Source organism: Zootoca vivipara, chromosome 15, assembly GCF_965207765.1.
Source record: "Zootoca vivipara chromosome 15, rZooViv2.hap1.1, whole genome shotgun sequence".
NCBI classification, from domain to species: Eukaryota; Metazoa; Chordata; class Lepidosauria; order Squamata; family Lacertidae; genus Zootoca; species Zootoca vivipara.
The window spans coordinates 23,775,617-23,799,385 of NC_142598.1; the positions used below are offsets into that span (position 1 = coordinate 23,775,617).

Genomic DNA, 23,769 nt, shown 5'->3' on the forward strand with positions numbered 1-23,769 from the left:
TCCTTTCCAACGCTCATCTCTTTTTCTAGTGGGGTAGCTGTGTGTTAGCGTCTTGCAATAAAAACCAGACTTATGGTGTCTTAGAGCTAACAAATTTATTATACCAATGCATAAACTTTTGCGGACTACTGTATTATGCCATAAGAGTTAGTCATTAAGATGCCACAGTACTTGTTGTTCCTTTCCCGCATTTCACTGCCTACTCTTTTCCTTCAGAGATTTTCTACCCAGTTTCCCCTGACCAAATTGTGACACTTTTCTTCTTTTTTGATCTGGTCCTCTTGGAAGCAACAAAAAAGTGGCCATCTTTGCTAGTGGCAGCCTGACCTCAAAGAAAGAATAGAGGAAAGTGGCCAACCATTTTTACGAAGGGCAGCTTTATGGCTCCGTTACCATGGCCCTTTGGGAAGACAAAATATAGGAGTACAGTGGCCCCTCGACTTATGAATTACTCGACATCCGAAGTTTTCGACTTACGAACGGGACAAATGGCCGCACGCTTACAAATTTTTCTACATCCGAACAGAAACCGTTGGCGGTTTTAAATGTTTTAAATGTGGTTTCCTCAACTTATGAATTTTTCTGAATATTTTTTCCCTATGGGAAACCACTTTTCGACTTACGAACTTCTCGACCTACGAATGTGCATTCGGAACGGATTAAGTTCGTAAGTCGAGGGACCACTGTATTAGAAGCTGAAAGTACTCTCAAATTCCACATGCTGGAGTGAAATATTCTCATGCCCCTTGGTTTCATTAACTTAAGTGGCAAGATGCTTCCGTTAAAATTAGGATGTTTGGAAGGAAGATTACACAGAAATAGCCAGTTCTAGGATATTATTAAGATTAAATGGAGGGGAAGTCCCATACACCAGCAAAAGAAAATGTTGATTTTGCCCCAGATAGAGAATCATGGTTTGCAAACTCATATTGGGTTTGAGGTGGAATAATCCAGAATTGTTCTTGATTTAGCTTCTGTGATCCTCAGATGAACGGTGGTATATAAATTTAAGAAATAATAATAGCTTCATGAAATGAAAGTAACTCCGTTGTCTGTGATTAATAGAAGCACTCTAGGGAAAGGAATACTAATATTTAGCATTTTTGTAATTCTTTAGTGTCACATCATGATGTTTAGAACTCTGCAAACTAAATCAGTATTATCATCTCCATATTGCAAATGGAATATTGAGGCTAAAAGAAAATTGACTTGCCTAAGTTTTTTTTTAAATTGTGACCCGATTATTCAAGAGAACACACAGGCTTTGTAAACAATGGCTCAGGTCTTTACAGAGTACAGTCAAACCTGGGTTGTCGAACGTAATCCGTTCCAGAAGCCCGTTCGGCTTCAAAAACGTTCGACAACCGAGGCACGGCTTCCAATTGGTTGCTAGAGCTTCCTGCACTCAAACAGAAGCTGCGTCGGATGTTCGGCTTCCAAAAAATGTTCAAAGGTTTTCAGTGTTTGGGAGCTGAAACGTTCAAAAATGGAGCCGTTCGGGAGCTGAGGTTTGACTGTACTGAGTGGGTTTGCTGCAAGGCTGGCCTCCGAGGTGGCAAGATCAGGCATTTTCCCTGCACTGCAAAGCTAGCAGTGAGTTCACAACAGCATCGCCATTCCCACTTCGTATGGGACACCATTTCTTTCTTTCTTTCTTTCTTTTTTTAAAAAAACATCCAAATCTCAAAACACACATCAAGTCCTTGTACAAGTTCTATATCTTTTAATACAAATTATTGATGGCATTAGTTGAATACAATGAAAACACACGTCAGTGTTGCATAGCTGCTCAGATATACAACTTCATTCCCTCCTTTCAAGTAACTGAAATTAAGTTACCGTACTCTATATAGCCACTGTAAACGAGGACTCTGCAATCCAACTCAAATACTTTCAGAATCTTACATGCGCTTGCTTTATGAGAACCTGTGGAGGCCAAGACTGGGAACCAATTTAGGGCATTAAAATCACTAGTACAGCATTATTCACATAAAATGAAGAAAACAATTCCTTTATTTGGTACAATTCAAGTAACTGCTAAGTGTTTTTTTAAATGCACAGTGCTTTGGACCACCCCCACAGTTAATCTGTACAGCAGCAGTAACCAGGGGTCAGTATGTTACGGAGAGTGGTTTACACTTCTGGTGAGATTAAAAGCAATACCTCTGTAGTAATGTACAGTTGCAACATATTTTGGGAAGGGGTGGAGAACATCACTCTGTTTAATTGCCTGCCTAGCTATCTCCACTCTCAAAAGTTCTTGTAGTTAATCCAGAGCCGAATGCCATATTCCTTCCTGCTTTACATGGAGTTACTCCTGATCATTGTAAGTTGGCACATTCTGCTCCTCACTTGGGCTGTGTTTGCTCTTAAGGGACCGTCCAATGTATCTCCAGTATTCCTTCCGGATTATGTCTTTTTCTTTAGCCAGGATTTCACATAGCTATAGAAAGGAAAATTACAAGTTTGAACAGTTTGCATGGTTTATACCCACCATTTGGTTTATTCTATAGCACCCCAAACCCTCATGGTGTTTTGCCAAATATTATAAGCAGAAAGGCAGTTCCTTGCTCTGGAAACTTCCAGACCAGAAGACAACACAGATAGTGGAACTGGAAGAACTTTGCTGGGTCAGCAGGTGCATGGATCTGAAGCTACAGTCTGCCAAGTCAAACTATGGGTTTAATGTTGCCCAGCCTGCCACAACCTGGTAGCCCTCTAGATGTTTTGGACTCCAACTCCCACCAGCCCCTGCCAGGACTGTTTTCTATTTCTCAGCAGTGGAATCGTAACCTTACCAAGATTTATCGAGACCAATTCTACAGGGATTGTTTTTAAGCCAATGATTTATAAAAAAGTTTCTATAATATTTTTTGACCCAAAAAGGAATGAATCCTCTGCTGTCGTTTCCCTGGGGAATGACTCATCAGTGCCTTTAGAAAGCCTGACGTAGTTAGGTATGTGTAGTATTCACCAGTGATATTTATTTTAAAATATTCAAGAGAGACAGGTAATTGAAATCACTATTGATTCTCCAGTAGCAAATACCCAACAATATTCCAATTTCCATCCCACTCAACACTACTAACTGATTTAGAATTCTTTTCCAGCAGAAAGAAAGAAATCTTAAGGTACAGCAAAGAACAGAAATTTAGCCGAGGTGATGAAATGACAGTCAGCAGGGCAACACAAAGTAAACATATTTAGGGTATTTTTACACCTTAAAATATAACACTGAGCAGGGTGCAAACTTACCCCAAATGAGAAAAACAAATTGTTTTATGGAGTAGATTGTATGTGTCCGTATAGTTAAAGCTATGGTTTTCCCAGTAATGATGTATGGAAGTGAGAGCTGGACCATAAAGGCGGCTGATCGCCAAAGAATTGATGCTTTTGAATTATGGTGCTGGAGGAGACTCTTGAGAGTCCCATGGACTGCAAGAAGATCAAACCTATCAATTCTGAAGGAAATCAGCCCTGAGTGCTCACTGGAAGGACAGATTGTGAAGCTGAGGCTCCAATACTTTGGCCACCTCATGAGACAAGACTCCCTGGAAAAGACCCTGATGCTGGGAAAGATTGAGGGCACTAGGAGAAGGGGATGACAGAGGATGAGATGGTTGGACAGTGTTCTCGAAGCTACAAACACACATAAACACACACCATTCTAAGGCAGATGGCTTTGGTCCTCCTGCAGATACCTCAGTTCAGAAAGTATATTAAAAAAAAAATCTTGCTGCAGGAGAGGAGCATTCCACAGCTGAAAGATCTCTGTGTGTTTGGAAATCATTTCCCTAAAGGCATTTTTCAGCAATTAGCACACACATGTGAATGTCGTTAAAATGGGAGAGAATGCAGAAGAGATTTTTAAGATCAGGTGTATGTTCCAGGGATTGTAGGTTTCACGTTCCCGTTGTAGAAATGCAAGAAGCGATTTTCCTGGTGCGCGTGAAAGGTGCATATGAAACCTTTCACAGAGGTACAGGAGACTGGAGACAGACTAAGCTTTCTTTTGGGAGAGTAGAACGTGAGGCAGTGAGAGATTTTACTTTCTTGGGCTCCTTGATCACTGCAGATGGTGACAGCAGTCACAAAATTAAAAGACACCTGCTTCTTGGAAGAAAAGCAATGACAAACCTAGACAGCATCTTAAAAAGCAGAGACATCACCTTGCCGACAAAGGTCCGTATAGTTAAAGCTATGGTTTTCCCAGTAGTGATGTATGGAAGTGAGAGCTGGACCATAAAGAAGGCTGATTGCCGAACAATTGATGCTTTTGAATTATGGTGCTGGAGAAGACTCTTGAGAGTCCCATAGACTGCAAGAAGATCAAACCTATCCATTCTGAAGGAAATCAGCCCTGAGTGCTCACTGGAAGGACAGATTGTGAAGCTGAGGCTCCAATACTTTGGCCACCTCATGAGACAAGACTCCCTGGAAAAGACCCTGATGCTGGGAAAGATTGAGGGCACTAGGAGAAGGGGATGACAGAGGATGAGATGGTTGGACAGTGTTCTCGAAGCTACAAACACACATAAACACACACCATTCTAAGGCAGATGGCTTTGGTCCTCCTGCAGATACCTCAGTTCAGAAAGTATATTAAAAAAAAAATCTTGCTGCAGGAGAGGAGCATTCCACAGCTGAAAGATCTCTGTGTGTTTGGAAATCATTTCCCTAAAGGCATTTTTCAGCAATTAGCACACACATGTGAATGTCGTTAAAATGGGAGAGAATGCAGAAGAGATTTTTAAGATCAGGTGTATGTTCCAGGGATTGTAGGTTTCACGTTCCCGTTGTAGAAATGCAAGAAGCGATTTTCCTGGTGCGCGTGAAAGGTGCATATGAAACCTTTCACAGAGGTACAGGAGACTGGAGACAGACTAAGCTTTCTTTTGGGAGAGTAGAACGTGAGGCAGTGAGAGATTTTACTTTCTTGGGCTCCTTGATCACTGCAGATGGTGACAGCAGTCACAAAATTAAAAGACACCTGCTTCTTGGAAGAAAAGCAATGACAAACCTAGACAGCATCTTAAAAAGCAGAGACATCACCTTGCCGACAAAGGTCCGTATAGTTAAAGCTATGGTTTTCCCAGTAGTGATGTATGGAAGTGAGAGCTGGACCATAAAGAAGGCTGATTGCCGAACAATTGATGCTTTTGAATTATGGTGCTGGAGAAGACTCTTGAGAGTCCCATAGACTGCAAGAAGATCAAACCTATCCATTCTGAAGGAAATCAGCCCTGAGTGCTCACTGGAAGGACAGATCGTGAAGCTGAGGCTCCAATACTTTGGCCACCTCATGAGAAGAGAAGACTCCCTGGAAAAGACCCTGATGTTGGGAAAGATTGAGGGCACGACAGAGGATGAGATGGTTGGACAGTGTTCTCGAAGCTACGAACATGAGTTTGACCAAACTGCAGGAGGCAGTGGAAGACAGGAGTGCCTGGCGTGCTATGGTCCATGGGGTCACGAAGAGTCGGACACGACTAAACAACAACAACAACAACATTTATTTATTTTGCTTAGAAAGAAAATAGTTAGCAGTAATTCATATTCCTTTGGAAACATCACACACAGAGTACCAGTGACAACATCCTGAAATGGCAAAGCAATTGTTATCTCCAAAAGAAAGGAGAAGGCTTAGTATATGCAGCAAGAAATTAAATTTATATATACCCCATCCCACCTCTTGCAGAATGAAGCGGGGCAGTTCACTATTTTGTCACCTAATTTGAATATAACCTTTAGCATGTGCTCCAAGTCCATACACATCAACAATGAAGTGGAATAATGTACAACTGGAGTATTCATTCACATTATTCCCCTACCAGTTTCAGTTTTCCTAACCTTCTGTTGCTTCCCTTTTCTCTACTTCTAAATTGTAAGCACCACTGGGCAGGGACCTGCCCTTTCACTGTTTATACAATATCGTAATAATAGTATAATAATTAAAATGTATCTTTTGGAGTGCAAATGAAGTTGGTACAGGGCTTTATCAGCATGTAAAAAAAAACTTTCCTTTTCTCAAAGCAAAATACTCTATCCAGATAATCTGGCAGCTCAGCCTGGCTTTTAAGATTTGGCAAAGCAAATGAAATACACAAAGTTCTCTCTCTCGCCTACATGGCAGGATAAAATACAAGCCTAATTCTCTTAATGGACACTAAAATACAGCTTTCCAACCCTTCCAGTCTAGTTTTTTTTTTGTCAACCGAAGACTGTGCATTTCTTGATGTACCACAGGTTATAACCAAGCCTTAAAAAAAAGTTCTAACCAAAATAATAATAATAATAAATAGTGCTGAATCTAGATAGGAAGGCAAATCCTGTCCCTCATGTGTTGACTGATAGCAGCTGGCTGAAAGCCCATAACAATAAGACGTTCTGACGGCATATTTTAGGGATGACATGGGAGTCAGCTGCTACACAGAACAGCATATATGGAAAGAGGCAAAATGGTTACATAAAAAGTGAAACCCCTTTAATTTTTACATTTCCTTTGTAGCTGGCATTAAATAGTTGGCAATCCGATAATCAGCATGCATGAAAGTAATAGTGACAGCAGTGATACAGCATATTAATACTGCATCTTAAACGAGCATTTTCCTCAGAATTATAACTTCCAGGCTGCAGTGCATGGCAAACAAGTGGTTTGTGGCATTTCTGTCCAATTTTTAATTCTGCAAAAATGGATAACATTATGCAATTATGTTAATTTAAACATCACTGTCCTTTCCTTAAAATTTGTTTGTGGTACCAAAAGTTGGTGCTACCACATTCAAACTGACAGATTATTTATCCACATGCGAGATTAAATTCTACAGAAGACTGGAGAAAGAGATCAAGTTCCCCATCTGCTTATTGCAACCAGTCTATTAAAAGGGTAACACAGAGGCTGAACAACTTTTAAAAACTAACCTCTAATGCTTTGCAGAGAGTTTCTTCCTTGTTTTCACACTCGTTTTCCAGCATGTCTTCATATATGTCCACCAAAAAGGCAATCAGGTAGGGGGAACTATGACTTGGCTGCAATTCCAGTAGCTGTCCTAAGAGGTTTGGATGTTTCGAAAGGCCACGATCCTGCAGGATCCTGAAATAAAAGGCAGCTGTGAATGCCACACTTTGCATGCGGTCACCATGCCATTTGCTGTACATTTACGAATCTGACGCTTCCTACAGAACGTGGAAATCTCCTAAAGCCTATACTGTATAGAGTGATAAGCAAGCAAGCAAGCAACTACTGTACAGTATAAATAGTGTCAGGTATCATTAACCTGCAACCCATCTCAACCAGTATCATGAATCAGTGCCGGATATCCAGAGGACAAGCGGCAAGATCCCCCTGCCCCTGAAATACGGCAATGAGGTAAGTGCAAAAGGAAATGTGCACAGCTGAGAAAGTCCTGGAAAATGAAACAAGGCACAGGAAAGCGCCTCAACAGACCTAGCAGGATTCAGCAATTTGCTCAGCACCAAAGTCTACACTATGGCTGGGGAACCAACCTGTGGCCCTACAGACATTGTTGGACCCTACCTTCCATCATCTCAGACCACAGTTTATACTGGCTGAGGTTGGGAGACCTGGAGTCCAACAACATCTGGAACTCCGTGGCGTGTGCAATCCAACTGGCCTCCTCCCAGGTGTCATCTGGGCACCAGGTACAACTTTAATTCAACAAGTCAGAAGGAGAACCTACTCAGTTGACACACAAATCCCACACATGCACTATATTAACAGAATAAAAGTTTCACCACCCCACCCCTCCTCTCCTCCTCCTCTTCTTCCCCAACCTTATACTGTATACAACACTAATGTCTCAAAACTGATCTGCAGAAAAGACTTTACAACCTGAAAAAAGACACATTGCACGTACTTTTGTAAACCAAGAAAATATTTAATAAAAATTATTTTTAAGAACAAACAAACAAGGCTCTAGGCTCTTTTGGACCTGTGGTTCCTGGTCTCGTTCTATTTTTTGTAGCCTTAAAAAAAGAAGAAGACTATGTTGACTGCAAACCACTTTGCTCTATGTAATAAAATGGCTTACATCAATATAAATATGTTTATGTAAGCCATTTACATTACGTAAGACACACACACACCATGTACAACAGTTCTTCTCAACTTCTATCCCTGAATGCTAAGGGCAGCTCGAAAAATTACATGATTTTAATTTTTTAAAAAAACAAACAAACCCTGAAGACAACCACATCCTCTCCAGTATGTGCATTTTTTTGGAAAATGTTTCCTCCCTTGATCTTATATCAGGCGTATGGTATAAACAAAGTCAAATTTCAAATTTGGGACAAATCGGTTAATATTTAGACCCTGCTCCTACAGATTGAAATTTTGCCTCACTACAAGTGATGAAAACATAGGAATTTGACTCTTTTATTCTCAGTATGTTAAATTGTGAACTAATAAACATAAATTTTAGATTTTATGTAGAGCAATAATAGTTGCATACTATTATTTTCTGCAATATTTATTTAAGATAAAACATGTTGATAATTTACATGAAAAACCAATGGTTTTGAACAAATTATATTCATACTGAGAGTAAATGAGTCAAATTCCGATGTTTTCATCACTCGTAGTGAGGCAAAATTTCAATCTGTAGGAGCAGGGTCTAAATATTAACCGATTTGTCCCAAATTTGAAATTTGACTATGTTTATACCATACGCCTGATATAAGATCAAGGGAGGAAACATTTTCCAAAAAAAAGTTTTTTTATGACCCACCCTAATGTGCATCATCTACAATGTGACTCTTTAGGCCATGTGTCACCTGACATTTTCTTTTCTGATCTTAAACGCAAAGCCTCCAGAGCTGGGTAGTTAAAGTCTTTTTCTGGTACCCAAAGCTGATCAATTTCACTCTGCACATGCAACAGCGCCTGAAGCACTTGAAGAACTTCCACCCCTGTAGCAAAGCTGTGCGGAAGACACAGCCCTTCTGCAAGCCATTTTGTCTCTGCACTCCCTTTTGCAACTTAGTCATCCTCTACTTGTGTTACAGTTTGCTACCCCTGCCAAAACCAGGAGAAGAAAATCATTCCGAATAACTCTTACAGTCTCTGGAATTACAAAATATCCAGGGCTCCATGTACACCATGCTAAAAATGCAGAAGTTATGCAATCAAAAACAAATGGAAAAGCATAGGTTCTGCATCTTATAACAATTAGGCAAACTGAATAGTTTTAAGTTTTCTGTCTTCTTTTGCACAATTTCTTAGCTGGCTTTGCTAAGCACTTAGAGCTCCATAACCAACCATAGGAAATCTTATTCCGCAACTGCATCAGTTGCAATAGGCACTGCCCATGTACTTTCACAAATACCTCTACAGTGAAAGACTGGAAACTTGTTTTAAAAATGAAAGGAAAAATTTTCAGGAAGCTGAACCCTGGGCCTACTACTAGTACAACAAGCCAGTGTGGCATAATGGTTAGAGCATGGGTAGGCAAACAAAGGCCCAGAGGCTGGATCCAGCCCAATCACCTTCTAAATCTGGCCCATCAGTGCATTTCTGGGTTGTTTGTGGGGCCTGCCTGGAATTTTTACATGAGTAGAATGTGTGCTTTTATTTAAAATGCATCTCTGGGTTATTTGTAGGGCATAGGAATTCGTTCATTTTTTATTTTATTTTTTTCAAAATATAGTCCGCCCCCCGCCCCCAAGGTCTGAGGGACAGTGGGCCGGTCCTCTGCTGAAAAGGTTTGCTAACTCCTAGGTTAGAGTGTTGGACTCACTGGGTGACCTTGGGCCAATCACCATCTCTTAGCCTAACCTACCTCACCGGGTTGTTGTGGGGATGAAATGGGGAAGAGGAGAATCATGAACACCAACTAGAGATCCTTAGAAGATAAAGGTGGTATATAAATGTAATAAATAATAACAAATACAGTGGTGCCTCGCTAGATGAATTTAATTCGTTCCACGGGTCTTTTCTTATAACGAAAAATTCGTCTAGCGAATCCCATAGGAATGCACTGAATTTTTTTGCCCATAGGAATGCATTAATTGAATTTCAATGCATTCCTATGGGAAACCGCGATTCGCTAGACGAATTTTTCATAAAACGAATTCGTCTAGTGAGGCAACCTCCGCTCGAAAAATCCTTTCGTTAAGCGGAAATTTCGTTAAGCAGGGCATTTGTTAAGCGAGGCACCACTGTACTAGCATATTCTGCACTTCAGAGTAGCCAAAGCCGCTAACAAATGTATCTCACCCTTTCAAATAGTTCCAAGCACTTTCATTATGGGGCACCATCTTGATCATTTCTAGGGTAAACCTGAAAAAGAAAAGCAGAGTACAGTCATACCTCGGTTTAAGTATGCCTCGGTTTGAGTACTTTCAGTTTAAGTACTCCACGGACCCATCTGGAACGGATTAATCCACTTTCCATTACTTTCAATGGAAAAGTTCGCTTCAGGTTAAGTACGCTTCAGGTTAAGTACAGACTTCCGGAACCAATTGTGTACTTAAACCGAGGTACCACTGTATTTGATAAAGAAGAGTATAAATATGGAGTCATATTTTATGCATATCAAAGTATTCATTTTTTCCCAAATAGCAGAGAGTAAACAGCGTTCAACATGGAGTAGGTGGTATTCAACACCAGTCCTACTCAGAGTAAATCCACTGGACATGACTGGCAGGCTCATTAATTTCAGTGGGTCTACTCCAAGTATGACTTAGCTGAACACAACTAAAAATGTCTTCTCTCCAGTAAATAAATTTCATACCAAGGAAAAAATGTTCCACAGATTATTTTTTAAAAAACAGAAAAAGAAAATAGTGGGGAATACCTCAAGCTAATACCGTAGAAAGATTTATTCACAAGGCAGAAATAATCCAAGAGCATGAGTTTTTATGTCCTTAGCTCAGCTTTAACCAACTTGGTGCCTTCCAAATTTTGAGGATTACAACTCTCAAACTCTACTGTGCTGTTTGGGGCTGATGGGAATTGTAGTCCCAAACATCTGGAGGCGACAGATTGGCAGAGGCTACCTTATCTAATGGTAAAACCCAATACAGTGGTACCTTGGTTTACAACCATAATCCGTTCCGGAAGTCCGGTTGTAAACCAAAACAGGTTGTAACCCAAGGCGCGCTTTTACCAATGGGGCCTCCAAAAAAAATTGTTCGTAATCCAAAAATAAAAATAAAATGGGTTGTAATCCAAAAAAAGGTTGCAATCCGGGACACGCACTACCGGGTTTGACATGTTTGTAATCCAAAACGTATGCAAACCAAGATGTATGCAAACCAAGGTACCACTGTACACTAAAACAGAAGAAAAACCATGCAAGGATATATAAGCAAGCCTCTATGATGTACCCTTTTGCCTTTGACAAGTGTAAATGGCCTCAAATGAAGTTGAGTATTTATTGTACTTACTGGACTTCTCTCTCTAAAACAGCAGGATCGTTATAACCAGTTGTGTTTGAAATGACAAAGTATCTTTGGTTCCAGACAGAATTGTTTCGGACATCGTCTTTCAGCAGCTGTTCCACATACTCCAGTTCATCATCCCACAGTTTAAATTCCTAAAAGCACAACAATAAAGGAGAAAAGCTGGAAGGAGGAAGTACATTTGCGAAATAGCCTCATTTCCACAGCCGCAACTGAAGCAATTCTAGATTTTAAGAGTTAACTCTTGAATGAATAGAACAATGTCTGGACAACAAGCCAGTTTTTAGCAAGCCAAGGTGCCCATGAGAAAAGCAACGATAGACATGGTATAGCATCTTGAATACCATACACAGGAGAATGTCATGAGTTATGTCGTGAGGATGCCATTAATCATGCGATTAATTACTTACAATCATAGAGTTGGAAGAGACCCCAAAGGTTATCTAGTCCAACCCCCTGCAATGCAACCTTGACTTAGGATTTATTATTTCAAACCAGTAATAACCCATATACATAAACGACAGTTCCCTACATTCTGCCACACTCTAGTATGACCAAGAAACTGAACCCCAAATTTGGGGCACCTTTTTGCTTCCTTAGCAGTTTGGGTCAATGGGTGGTTGCCATTCATTCCCAGGGTTTGGAAATAAAAATTAGAATGTCGTCAAAAAGTGCATTTATTTCAGTAATGCAACTTAAAAGGTGAAACCACTATATGAGATAGATGCGTGGCATGCAAAGCAAGATATGTCAAGCCTATATTTGTTGTAATTGTAATTATTTGTCGTTAAGCGGGTCAATTATAAATGGAATGTAATTAATGAAATGTAATAGCGATGTTTATTTTTGTTTATTTTTGTATTATTGTAACTATTTGTTTTATTACTGTGCAATTTCCAAAAGAAAGCATTTGTAAAAATTAAAAGAAAAATAAATAATAGTAAGTTGCATTACTGAAATAAATGCACTTTTCGACAATATTCTAATTTTCTGAGTTTCAACTGTAAAAGGTCCCCCGCTAAGAGCAAGATCAAAATACCTGAATGACCCACTGCCTGTGCTGCCATGCGTGGTAGTTCTTGGCATCCTGGTTAAGAATGTCTGCTATAAATTCAAGTTCCTGGGATGGATCCTTCAGCCACTCCACCAACACTCGCCTGTGGTGCCTAAAACATGAAGAAATCCTTATTTAAACAAAACTTTTAAAAAAAACCTAGCATCCCTTCAGTGTCTGTTTACTGTTTAGTCGTTTTTTAATTGAAATGCAATCCTGCCAAGAGTGATGGATAATGGTCATTTGCACTCGGAATGACAACGTAAACGACAACGTAGTGTGCGCACGCTCAGAGGATGACCTCCAAACCATCCTAAATACCTTTGCAGAAGCTTATGAAAAGCTTGGCCTATCACTCAACACCCAAAAAACCAAAGTGCTGCACCAACAAGTACAAAATAACCCCCCTGCAGTGCCACAAATCTAACTCAGTAGCGTAACGTTGGAAAACGTTGCACTCAAAAACAAAAACGTTCAATGGAACGGTAATTGAATGAGTGGCACATCGTCACATTTGGTTGTTTCTGATCTTGTAGTGCGAGACAGCTCATTAGAGGTCGCAATGTTCTATCACACCGCTCGGCAACTCTCCTGCTGAAAGTGCGAGTTGCACCCATTGACGAGCATTGTGTTTTGAGTTCATACGAGGCAGAAAGAAAGCTGCCCTTGCAGTGATTAATGCGCTTAGCTTATTCATGTGCACAATTTCATCATTTGATGGCACAGCCACCATGCAAGTGATGTACATGTCTGAATTTGCCATGTTTTCTGTGCAAAGTATTAAGTTTATCAGATGAGGCACACAGTCAAACCCAGAGATGCAACATCCCAATGCATGCAATCTGTTGGTATCTCAGGAAAACCAACAGACTCTTGCCTACAGCTTTCCTGCTAGCAAAAGGATTTTCAGACACTTTACAAGACCCACATGGCACTGTCTTGCTTTGTCAAGTACCAGAAGCTGCTGCAGCTGTAACAGTGTAAGCTACCAGTTCTACTGCTGGACTATAAAGCAGCCTCATTGGGCTTAGGCTGCCCTTCTGGGTTTGAGTTATCATTGCACCGTTAGCAAATGAGGAAACAAAAGAAATGCAGGCTGTTGTGTTAAACCGAGCATGGGGTGGGAAAGGAAACAGACTGAGAACCCAGTCAAAAAGCATCTTCCAGCCTGCCATAGTCAAACCAAGGGCAAATAAAGAGGGACCAAGGCAGCCATAAAAACAGCCATCAGCCTACAGTAGTTATCTATGGCGATGAAACAACCCCTGTGTTGCAAACGGTGGAACCTCCTCGCATGTTGTTATAGTTTACAAAGATAAAAACAGATATATTTCGCCCGTGGAATTGGTCGACGTGTTGCCTCTTTTTTTAGTTATCTATGGCGAGCACAAACTGCACAAAGGTGATCAGACAGGGAAGTTTACACAGGTAATGTTATTTGTTATGCTATAAAAAAATAGTAAGCAGGCTTTTAATGATTTTCATAGACTAGTAATTCTTGATGGCAGGGTGGATAAAAATCAATGATTTTTTTAAAAAATAAAAAAAATCAGATTTTTTAAAATTTAAATCGGGGTTTTTTTTAAAATAAAATGCTTTTTGAGGAAAACATATTACCATCCAAAGGTAATCATGAAATAAAGATTAGTTTTTTAATGATGTAGAATAAGGTTGTATATGTTTAATTTTTTTGGTAAATGAATTCCATTAATTCATTCACAATGTCATGCTCTTCTAGAGGTTTTTGTAACATTATTGGGCAGTTTCTCTGCCTACAAGATATTATCACAGATGCTTGGTTTACTTTTGCAGTTCTCAAAACTGAATTTGACTCAGCAGAGATCACCTGCCTCTTCTTCACAGCAAAAATGTGAAGTAATATATTAACACACGCCACTGTAATTCTTCTCACATTATATACAGAAAATGGCCAATGAAATGTTGCTTTGGGTCCCCCCCCCTTTCTTTCTGTTGCTGTTTGTGCATGTTTGCAAACACTCTCCTACTTTCTTCTCGCTTTTCTATAAGCATTTACAATACTGGCATTTGTGCAAAATGTGTTCTGTATGTCGTGTCATCACATAAACAAAACCCTCCTCATCTTATCTTAAGCATTCTTGCCATGGACAATGGTCTCCATGTAAGCATTCTGCACTTATAATTTAGAAAAGACAGGCAAGACCAAGCAAGTAGACATTTCCTTTCAAGGGAAATAACTTTCCTTATCAAAAAGGAGCCAGACATTACCAGACTTGATAATTCTTTGGCTGATCTTCAATGATAGCTGTGATATAATTGAGTTCCTCATGTAGATCTTTGTTCAGGGACTGCAGAAGAACCCTTCGGAAATGCCTGCAGAAGAAAAAACAATAAATCAGACAAGAAAAATATTCTCCAGCAAAATGCGAGACCCAAAGAAGAATACTCAGGAGGACCTGCTCCTTCAGGTGGCCTTGGTGCAGCTATTCAGAGATTTAAATGTGAACACCAGCACTTTTCATAGAATCCTAGAGTTGGAAGAGACCACAAGGGCCATCCAGTCCAATCCCCTGCCAAGCAGGAAACACCATCAAAGCATTCCTAACATATGGCCGCCAAGCCTCCGCTTAAAGACCTCCAAAGAAGGAGACTCCACCACACTCCTTGGCAGCAAATTCCACTGCCGAACAGCTCTTACTGTCAGGAAATACTTCCTAATGTTTAGGTGGAATCTTCTTTCTTGTACCGTGTTTCCCCTTTTTTAAGGCGTAGTCATAAAGTAAGCCATGGCAGCATTTTTAAGCAGTTGCGAAAGATAAGACATACCCCGAAAATAAGACATACCTCTATGCCGTGTATGAAAACTAACACCCTCCTTATGGCCACTACTGGCAGTAAGATGTTGCTGAATTAGACTGAGATCCTATTTAAGTGACTGGATTTTAAAAGCGCGACCGCCGAGCGCGCCAGCCAGCGAGACCCAGCCAGCCAGCGGGGCCTGGAAGCGGCTGCTGTTGTACCGTAGTGGTGAGCGCGCAGAGCGCCTGGCCGAAGAGGTCTGCCGCCCCGATGCCCGGAACTGGCTGCTGCAGAGCGGAGTGCTCCGCAGCGCCGAGCGAAGCAACAGAGCCAGCAGTCTCGCCTCCGCCCGGCTGAGGAGGCCTGCCGCCCCGCCGCCCGGAACCGGCTGCTGCGGAGCGCTCTGCAGCGCTGAGCGAAGCGACAGAGCCAGCAGTCTCGCCTCCGCCCGGCTGAGGAGGCCTGCCACCCCGCCGCCCGGAACCGGCTGCTGCAGAGCGGAGCGCTCCGCAGCGCCGAGTGCTCGGAGCGCTCCGCAGCGCCGAGTGCTCGGAGCGCCCAGCAGCACCGGGCGGAGCGACAGAGCCAGTAGCCTCACCTCCGCCTGGCAGAGCGCTCAGCAGTTCAGAGCACCCGGCAGCGCCGGACGGAGTGCCGGAGCCAGCGGCCTCGCCTCTGCCCGGCCAAGGAGGAGGCTTGCCGTCCCACTGCCCAGAACTAGCTGCTGGAGCGCGCGGAGCGCTCAGCAGCTCGGAGCACCCAGCAGAGCCCTTGCCCCTTTCTTCTTCCGTCAGGCCTGTCTTAAAAGGGGCGCAGCGGAGAAAACGCCTTTAAAGGGCGATCGGAGGGGGATGCGGTGGGAAGACTGGAGCGCGCACCCGATGGGGGCTTTCTATTTCATTATTTAATAGGGTTGCCTTATTTTGCAAAAGCAAAAAAGAGGACGCATTTGGCAACTCCTGTTTTTAATTATGGATCGCTATGACGACACTGCCTGTGATAAAGAGGACGTGTCCTGGAAAAAATAGGAGACATGGCAACCCTATTTATATCTATATTTGCTCCATTGGTTAGAGCATGGTGCTGATGATTCTTCATTGCAGAGGGTTGGACTAGATTATCCTTGGGGTCCCTTCCAACTCTTCGATTCTATGATCATCTGAAGGGACACAGGTTTTCCCGTCACCGATGGAGAAGACCTGTGAACCTGAACACCTGGGAATATAGTGCTGTACAGCTGGAAGGGGTCCCCTAAGGGCCATCCAGTCCCACCCTCTGCAATAATGCAGGAATCACAGCTAAAATAATTCCCATCAGATGGCAGTCACAGCTGGAGAAGCCTTGGCCATCCAAACCTGGGTTTAAAAACCTCCCATGTAGGAGAGTCCAAGCTCAATAGCACCTCAGAGCGCTGAAATCTTTGTGCATACATTGTATTGTTCTAATACAACAGCCTTGTCAGGTAGGACAGAGCTCAGCAGCGCTGCGCGTAGCGCCCAGCAGCACCCTGAGCCAGCGGCCTGGCCCGGCCGAGGAGACCATAAGACACCCCACCAAAAATAAGCCACCCTGTGTTTTTTTAAGGGAAAAAAGTTATAAGACGGTGTCTTAAAAAAGGGGAAACACGGGTAGTTTGAATCCATTGCACCGTGTCCGCTTCTTTTCATTGAGGCCAGCAAGCATTGGCTGTTGAAGGACAGATATTGCATGGTTCTCCCCCAGCTTCTTCCAGAAGAGAGTCTAGCCATTACATTTTGGGTCACCTGCAGTTTCTGGACATTTCTTTTTTAAAGAAGACAGCCAAACCCAGAGCTCATGACAGTAATCCAACCTCAACCTAGAGGTTACAATGCCATGCATTAATGGCAGTCATGTCTCATGGTATACAAGTCTCACATGAGCAATAATTTTCTGCAAGGAAAAAGTCTACTCATTTATTTTGCAACAAGGCATGGAGAAGTAGCATTTTAGCACAGTTTCACTACTAGTTTTTTGTGCTTAGTTTAAAACGCATTTTAAATCAAGCTATTCAGATAAATGGTGCTGGAGGAGACTCTTGAGAGTCCCATGGACTGCAAGAAGATCAAACCTATCCATTCTGAAGGAAATCAGCCCTGAGTGCTCACTGGAAGGACAGATCCTGAAGCTGAGGCTCCAATACTTTGGCCACCTCATGAGAAGAGAAGACTCCCTGGAAAAGACCCTGATGCTGGGAAAGACTGAGGGCACTAGGGGACGACAGAGGATGAGGTGGTTGGACAGTGTTCTCGAAGCTACGAACATGAGTTTGACCAATTTGCGGGAGGCAGTGGAAGACAGGAGTGCCTGGCGTGCTATGGTCCATGGCGTCACAGAGTCAGACACGACTAAACGACTAAACAACAACAACAACATTCAGATAAAAATTACCCAAATATTAGAGATTCCACACAAAAATAATAGAAATTCAGACTCAACTTCCTCTGGTTTTCTTCATGTAGACTCAGCAATTCCCAACTAACAATAAATTACAGCTTCATCATCAATACATACCACACAGTGTAGTTCGCAGCATTAAGATCAATGGCATCCCCCGTTAAGTTGAAAGCTCTTTCGCTCCTTTCATCACATTGCAGAACAGCTCGGAAGTAATCATATACATCTTTAACTAGAGAGAGAGAGAGAAAAAAAATTGCTTTATGTCAAATCACTCTCTGGCCTTCCTTCTTGGTCAGAAGAAGCCAAAATACTCATCTAGTCCACAATCCTGTTCTCACAGTGGCCAACCAGATGTTTTTGGGAATCTCTCAAGCTGGCTATGAATACAACAACAGTCTTCCCCAGCGACTGGTGTTCAGAGGCATACCACTGCCATTGCTGGAGGCAGTACACCAGCCACCATGACCATCAATTGTCTTATCCTCCTCAAAGGACAAAGATCTTCTCATCTCTTCCCAAAGTTCTACTGCCAAAACCATTCACATCCCTGATGGCTCAGACCCTGCCCTCCCTAGACTGGCTCCCTATCCAGCATAAGCGCCCTGTGGCCTTTTAGAGCTCTCCAAAGCTTTGCCCCACCCTTTCCCTGCCCTTATTACCTGCCATGTCTTTGCCTGTGATCTTCCCTTCTCCAACTCTTGGCACCCTAAGCCGTTTCCAGTATGATGCAACCCCTGTAACAGTGCCAGTTCCGCAGTTCGAAGCAGCCAAGTGGGGTCTATATGGGGCAAGGCCACCTTGCAGGTAACCTGGTCCCAAGTTGTTATGGGCTTTCTATAATAATAGTAACACTTTGAACTTGGCCTGCTAGCATACTGGCAAGCAGCGCAGGTCTCTCAGCACAGGTGCTATATGCTGATAGGGTCTTGGTCTGCTGCATTCTGCACTAATTCTGCACTAACTGCGGCTTCCAGATCAAGAGCAAGGGAAGTGCCACACAGTCCACATTGCTTTCTTCATCAACTCTGCCTGTTCACCCTTATGCTTGGAACTCTTTCTCAGAAAACCAACACAGTTTGAGTCTCTCTCTTGGGTCACCTCCCAGCCTCTTCCTTTAAATCCTCCTTCAAATGGCTTTAACCTTTAATTACGGTACCATTTTCAGCTGCAGTTAACTTGTTAACGTTTGTCGTGAGTTAACTTTGCCTCCCCCTCCTCCTCCTTTGTCACTCCCACTGTTGGCACTTGGATTGAAGGCTCGGAGGAGGAAGGAACTTATCCCCTCTTCCCCACCCCCCTTATTGTGTTGTATTTACTTACTTGACAAAACTTATATACTGCTTGATTGTAAACAAACCTCTAAGCAGCTTACAGAAATATTGTTTTAAACCCACCCCCACCCACTGAAGCTACGTAATCTGGAAAATGCACCTAAAATGTAAATACTCTTTTGGTATGTTTGTGTATCAAACAGAGAAGTACCTAATGCAGCTTGCTTTTTCTTGCTGAAACAGTAGCATTAACTAGCATTAAAGCTACTGATTTATCTGCATCTAGATTATCTACTAAAAACAACAACTCTGACACCTGTTTGTTTATTTTCTTCTGAAGAAACCCAGGGCAATCAAGCATCAAATAAGGTTTAAATGTGTGTCCCAGCTTCTCACATACACGAAGCTTTAATGATAGCTTTCTAATATGTGGATGGGGTTGTAAACAATCTTCAGCCCCACCTAAGTGCTAGTAGCAAGTGCAGTTCTAATCTCACACCCTCTTTCATGACCTGAATCATCCTAATTGCCTTACTGTGTCAGTTCTACTTCTGAATTCTCATAAAGGCAATAGTAATGAAGAAGGAACCACCTTTCTGTGGCCACACTTCTAGTTAGGTGGGCCTACTGATTTTAACTGAAGAACTTGAAACTTACACTTTTCACTATATATGATCTGGACTACGGGATTTGGCCCGTCGTCTTGAGGTACTGGCTCAACATCAGCCCATTCCTTCCTATCCCTGTAAAAAAAAACCAACAACATAATTTGACAAGAAGGGGGAAGAGTATGAAATGCTAGGACATATATAGTTCATAGCTACTGCCTAAAGACCAAGGTTGGTTCGCACATGTGAGCAGCACTGCATGATTCCTTTCAGGCAATTTCCCCACTGCCCTGCACCCCATCCACAATTTCCCTTTTTTCAACCATATGTTTCATGACAGCATTATAAAAGTAATTCAGAGTGTCTTTCCATCTATGCTAAGCACAGCGATCAGCCCCTCTCCGGAATAAGGAGGCCCAGGAAAGTGGATGAGGCTATTTCCAAACAGACCTGGGCATCCTTCCTTTTACAAACCCAAGCCTTGCTTAGGCGAATCTGTTTCATTCATTTATCTGGACATTTACACCCCGACTTACTAAAAAAAAACCAAACTCAAAAAACACACAAACTTAGCAATAAACCAAACATGTTTGGGGCTTTGGGCTTTCTTAAAAGAGGCATCCTGAGCATGCTTACCTAGGGGCCGATGCCATTGGACTTCATGGGGCTTACTTATGAGTAGACGTGCAAAGGACTGCGCTCCAAAACATTATATATATATATATATATATATATATATATATATATATATATATATATATATATATATATATATATATATACAGGTGAAACTCAGAAAATTAGAATATTGTCGAAAAGTGCATTTATTTCAGTAATGCAACTTAAAAGGCGAAACCAATATATGAGATAGATGCATGACATGCAAAGCAAGATATGTCAAGCCTTTATTTGTTGTAATTGTAATTATTTGTCGTTAGCGGGGTTAATTATAAATGCAATAATTAATGAAATGTAATAGTTATGCTTATTTTTGTATAATTGTAACTATTTTTTTTATTACTGTGGAATTTCCAAAAGAAAGCATTTGTAAAAATAAAAATAAAAAGTTGCATTACTGGAATAAATGCACTTTTGACGATATTCTAATTTTCCGAGTTTCACCTGTATGTATAAAAGCCCCTACATTCGTACATACCTGTACAGCACGTAGCCGTCGGTCTCTAGGGGAAGCCCGGAGTCCAGCTCGCTGTCCCCAGCGGCTTCTCCTTCCGCCTCCAGGTGAGGAGCACAGGGCTCCGGGTCTAAGCCGCCTTCCCCGTCCGCCATCATCACAGCCGCCTCCCGCCCACCCCGGAAGAGAGGAAGCGGCGGAGGCTTCCCTATGAGGAACAAGCTCCGCCCCGCGCCATAGAGGCGCAGCTGTTGGGCCCAGAGCGCCTCCACGACGAAAGAGCCGCGCGGAAGGAACGGGAGGGATTCGACGCCGCAGCGCTCTCCTTTCTCTCTCCGCCAACAGGACAGGCTTTTGCCATAGAGATAGGAAAGCGGAAGTCGCCGCACCGGAAGTGCAGGAAGAGCAAGATGCCCAAAGAGCTTTGCACTCCTTCTTCCACTTCGGGCACTCAGTTGAACTCCTTCATTGCCATGTGCAAGGCATCGTAGGGCTTTTCATCTTCTGTACCTTTAATATATATATTGATAAATAGCATACTTAGATCCGTGGTTCCCAATGTGGGGCACACGCCCCCCCAGGGGGGCAATTTGATTTTTAGGGGGGGGCAAATTGAGAATGAGTTATTAACAGTTAATGGCCTCTTAGGCTTCCTCCACGTGAATAGGAATTCACTTTTTGAATAATAAGAATTAAATGTCACTCCGGGGGATTCAGGATTTTAGAGATACTTAGGTGGGGCATGGCCAAAAAAGTTTGGGAACCACTGATTTAGGTGTACATTATATATACATACATGTATTGTATACAGTATAGCTACATGTCTCGCAAGGGAACAGGATCACCCTCCTGAGAATAAATAATTTTGTGGATGGGAGATGAAGAGCATGATTATTTCAATGCACTGCAAATACCTGCTTTATTTACCCTTTTAAAAAAAATCCCCCCCCCCAAGGTGTGGAGTAATCGGAGGGCTGCTAAGTCGGAGCCAGAAATTATGCCTGTGAAGATGTTTTTAACCGCGTCTCTTGGTAGGAAAGTGTTGAATCCGTCTCTTTCTCTGGCTTATGGTTCCTCCTACAGGCTGGAGGTGCTCAAGTGGTGCCGCTTGTCTCTAGGTCGGGGGGGGGGCGGGGGCGAATGCACAGCATTGCTAGTGAGGACCTGTGGAGATGACCAAATACTAACTGACAAGAGGAGCAAGATCAATGGGGTCTACTCCCAGCCTGCTTCTTACTGTTAGGATTTTGAGTACCCGATGCTGGGCAGTGTGATTGGTATAAATCACATGAGATGTCTGAGAAGAGTGTGGAAATGGAAGGCTGTTTTATCTCTTCCGTCTTGGCCTGTTATTGTTACCTATTACTGTACTTTCAGTTTTGCAGTATGCAACAGTCCTGTTCTGCCGAAGCTGGAGAACACAGACGTGCTTGTGGATCCTCTGTATACAGGTGAAACTCGGAAAATTAGAATATCGTCGAAAAGTACATTTATTTCAGTAATGCAACTTATTGTTATTTTTAATTTAAATTTTCACAAATGCTTTCTTTTGGAAATTCCACAGTAATAAGACAAATAGTTACAATAATACAAAAATAAGCATCGCTATTACATTTCATTAATTACATTCCATTTATAATTGACCCGCCTAACGACAAATAATTACAATTACAACAAATAAAGGCTTGGCATATCTTGCTTTGCATGTCATGCATCTATCTCATATATTGGTTTCACCTTTTAAGTTGAATTACTGAAATAAATGCACTTTTTGAAAATATTCTAATTTTCTGAGTTTCACCTGTACTGTATATTGTAAATAAAACATAGTTTAGAGTAGACCTATGGATGTCTTTTTCTTCTTGCTGCGACATGCCAGAAGAACTGTGTGCACTTTTCCAAGGAGGAGTCACAGAGAGGCACTCTGGAGTGAAGGGGAATGCCATTCCAGAGAGGTGCCTTCCCAGATACTCTCAGAGGTACTGGGGGTCTGCCATTCCCCCCCCCCAGGAGCACATTCTGACACTTACAACCTGATCCCTAGGCATGTGTACTCAAGAGGAAGTCCCCAGTGAGTTCAATGAGGCTTACTTTCAAGCATAGTAATACAACTTTAAGAAGAAAAACTCATTTACATGATTTTGTACACATTTTTGGGTTGGAGAACTGCACTGCACAATTCAGAGTTGTGTGAATTTTGGAGCATAGCTGCATTTAGGAGCACATACTGCTTCAAGAAGTGTGAATTAGGCAGATTCATGTTAATCCCATCCCTACAGAGAGATTTTCTTCTTTAGCATGGTGTCATATCTTTGAGGACTGATATTTTAAACAGAATTCAATAGAGAAAGTACTGGTACAAATGCAGGAGTTGAGTTTACAAGAGTGCAACGTGTCTGAGGTTGGTGAGGTGGCATTTATAACAGAGGCTATTTTTGGTTTGCAACACAGTTGCGGGGTGGGGTGGGGATGGATCTGTGATCCTGATGTTGCTGGACCCTTAACTCCCCATCAGTCTCATAAAAGAGGGCCAATGGTTAGGAACAGTAGAAGTTGTAGTCCAGCAGCATTAGGAAGACCACAGATTATCCACTCCTCTCAGAGGCTGCATAAATGCAAACAACAGAAAAGGGAAATTTCAGCACTGTACCTGCTGTTAGGTTGCAGGACCCCTGCCCTCATTTGCACCTGGCCGCCTCTGCCCAATACAAACATTACCCAGTGCAAATGAGGTTTAGTCTGCAGCCTGAATTTCCAAGTAAACATGCACAGAGCTGGGCTATCTATACATGTTGCATTTCTATATCATTGCTTTGGTTTTCTCTGTAAGCTAAAATAGATCCTTACAACCCAGTCCAGACAGATCTCCGTGGGAGAGCAGTAGTCTTCAGACAATGCACACATGCAGAGTCACATCTGGATTGCTCATCACACTGCTCATGCAGATCAAACCCCTGCTGAACTGCATGTGGCTTTTTACATACCTGCACACAGACAGACCCCCAGATTTTGGGATCCCCTCCAAACGAGGGGATTACATGAGTTTTGTGCTCATGTAATAACGAGGGGATTACATGAGTTTTGTGC

General features: G+C 42.2%; 1 protein-coding gene across 1 annotated transcript; it reads right to left on the minus strand.

Moving 5' to 3' along the window:
- Positions 1-1,700: 1,700 nt before the first annotated feature.
- Positions 1,701-20,863, minus strand: FNTA (farnesyltransferase, CAAX box, subunit alpha). The gene is made up of 9 exons (XM_035097122.3): positions 20,707-20,863; positions 19,600-19,685; positions 17,786-17,900; positions 14,723-14,827; positions 12,461-12,587; positions 11,407-11,555; positions 10,235-10,297; positions 6,922-7,093; positions 1,701-2,443 (listed from the first exon to the last, which is right to left on the minus strand). The coding sequence occupies exons 1-9, from the start codon at positions 20,838-20,840 to the stop codon at positions 2,312-2,314; spliced, it is 1,083 nt and encodes a 360-aa protein (XP_034953013.1). The 5' UTR covers positions 20,841-20,863; the 3' UTR covers positions 1,701-2,311.
- Positions 20,864-23,769: the final 2,906 nt, after the last annotated feature.